General features: G+C 40.4%; 1 protein-coding gene across 2 annotated transcripts in view; it reads right to left on the reverse strand.

Moving 5' to 3' along the window:
- LOC119592521 (TBC1 domain family member 20-like) overlaps positions 1–1,275 on the reverse strand; it is a 16,822-nt gene that overhangs the window by 9,762 nt on the left and 5,785 nt on the right. For both annotated transcript variants that reach the window (XM_037941375.1, XM_037941376.1), the window contains exon 2: positions 230–679. In XM_037941375.1, coding sequence (XP_037797303.1) covers positions 230–499 — 270 coding nt within the window. In that variant the 5' untranslated portion in view covers positions 500–679. The remainder of the gene's footprint in view (positions 1–229; positions 680–1,275) is intronic.

Here is a 1,275-nt window from a genome sequence, read left to right on the forward strand (position 1 = left end):
CACAAATAGAAATGAGAACTCTATTTCCCAAAAGTAAAGGAACAATGAATTGTGTGAATCCAGGAAGGCCTGGCAACTAAGTCCTTGGAGACAAGCCATTGTCGAGTCATCTAAATGTAAAATAAAAATTATAAAATAAAACCACAGTGGAAAGTGCATTTTTCTAGCATCACAACTTAACTTTTAGTCATCCCAGTCAGTAATGCTAATAACAGACATCTTTACTAACCTCAGCCGTTTCTGAAGCATCATTTTCCGATGATGATCCTGTTACATCCTCCACTTTCTGCCCTTCTGAAAAATCTTTCTTCTTGTAAATTTCCCCATTACAGCGGTCTTCCACTTCCTTGCCTGTCTCAGCAAGATGGTCCCCATCACTTGTTCCCTTGTTTGTAATCTTTTGGTCCTCTGGGGATGAGCATGCACCATTGGTCTCATCTTTTGGGTTGGGCTTCACTCCACTTGAATCTCTGGCTGTTTCACTTTTATTTTCTTCCATCTTGAATCAATTAAAACTGTTGTTAAAATTAAAAGAAATAAAAAAGCATCACAGGATGATTTGGTATGCCTCTCCTATGCACTGTCCTTCCATGTGCAAGAGATCATGCTATCACATCCTATGGGGGATGACGTCCCTAGGTGCTGATGTGATGGTCTGGGAAGACTAGTCACTCAAATCCTGCAATTGAAGAAGGTGGGACATTAGCAAATTCTGGCTTTCTCCAATGGGTGTCCCCTGAGGCCAGAGAAGAATGTGTGAGGGAAGACAACAAAGGAAGGGTGGCAAAAGGAGGAGGGAGAGGGAATGGGGGAAGAGAAGTGGCAAAAAGGAGGAGGGAGAGGGAATGGGGGAAGAGAAGTGGCAAAAAGGAGGAGGGAGAGAGAATGGGGGAAGAGAAATATATGGTTGGAAGGCAAAAAGGCCCTAATGATTTCAGTCTCAGGATTGATCTTTAAAATCTTAATATCAGAACAAATCAGTAATAGTTTTACAAATGAAAGCAACCTATTTGTTACTCTGAATTTCATTTCCTTCATACTACCCTTAAATCTTAATAAAAGTAGCATTTAGACAATTTTTTTTTTTACAAATATCTAAAAAAGTAGAGAGCCACAACCTCTAAGTAGCAGCAAGGCAAAGACATTGGGACTGTAGACAAATCTATTAGCTCATGGTTACATGACCCTCTCTATCAAATAGCAGGCAGAACAGGCTTCATCTGTTTTCTCTAGGCTCTACTTAGTCTTTCCTAGCCCAATCCTATGTGTCTAAAC

This window comes from Penaeus monodon, chromosome 30 (assembly GCF_015228065.2).
Source record: "Penaeus monodon isolate SGIC_2016 chromosome 30, NSTDA_Pmon_1, whole genome shotgun sequence".
Classification (NCBI taxonomy): Eukaryota; Metazoa; Arthropoda; class Malacostraca; order Decapoda; family Penaeidae; genus Penaeus; species Penaeus monodon.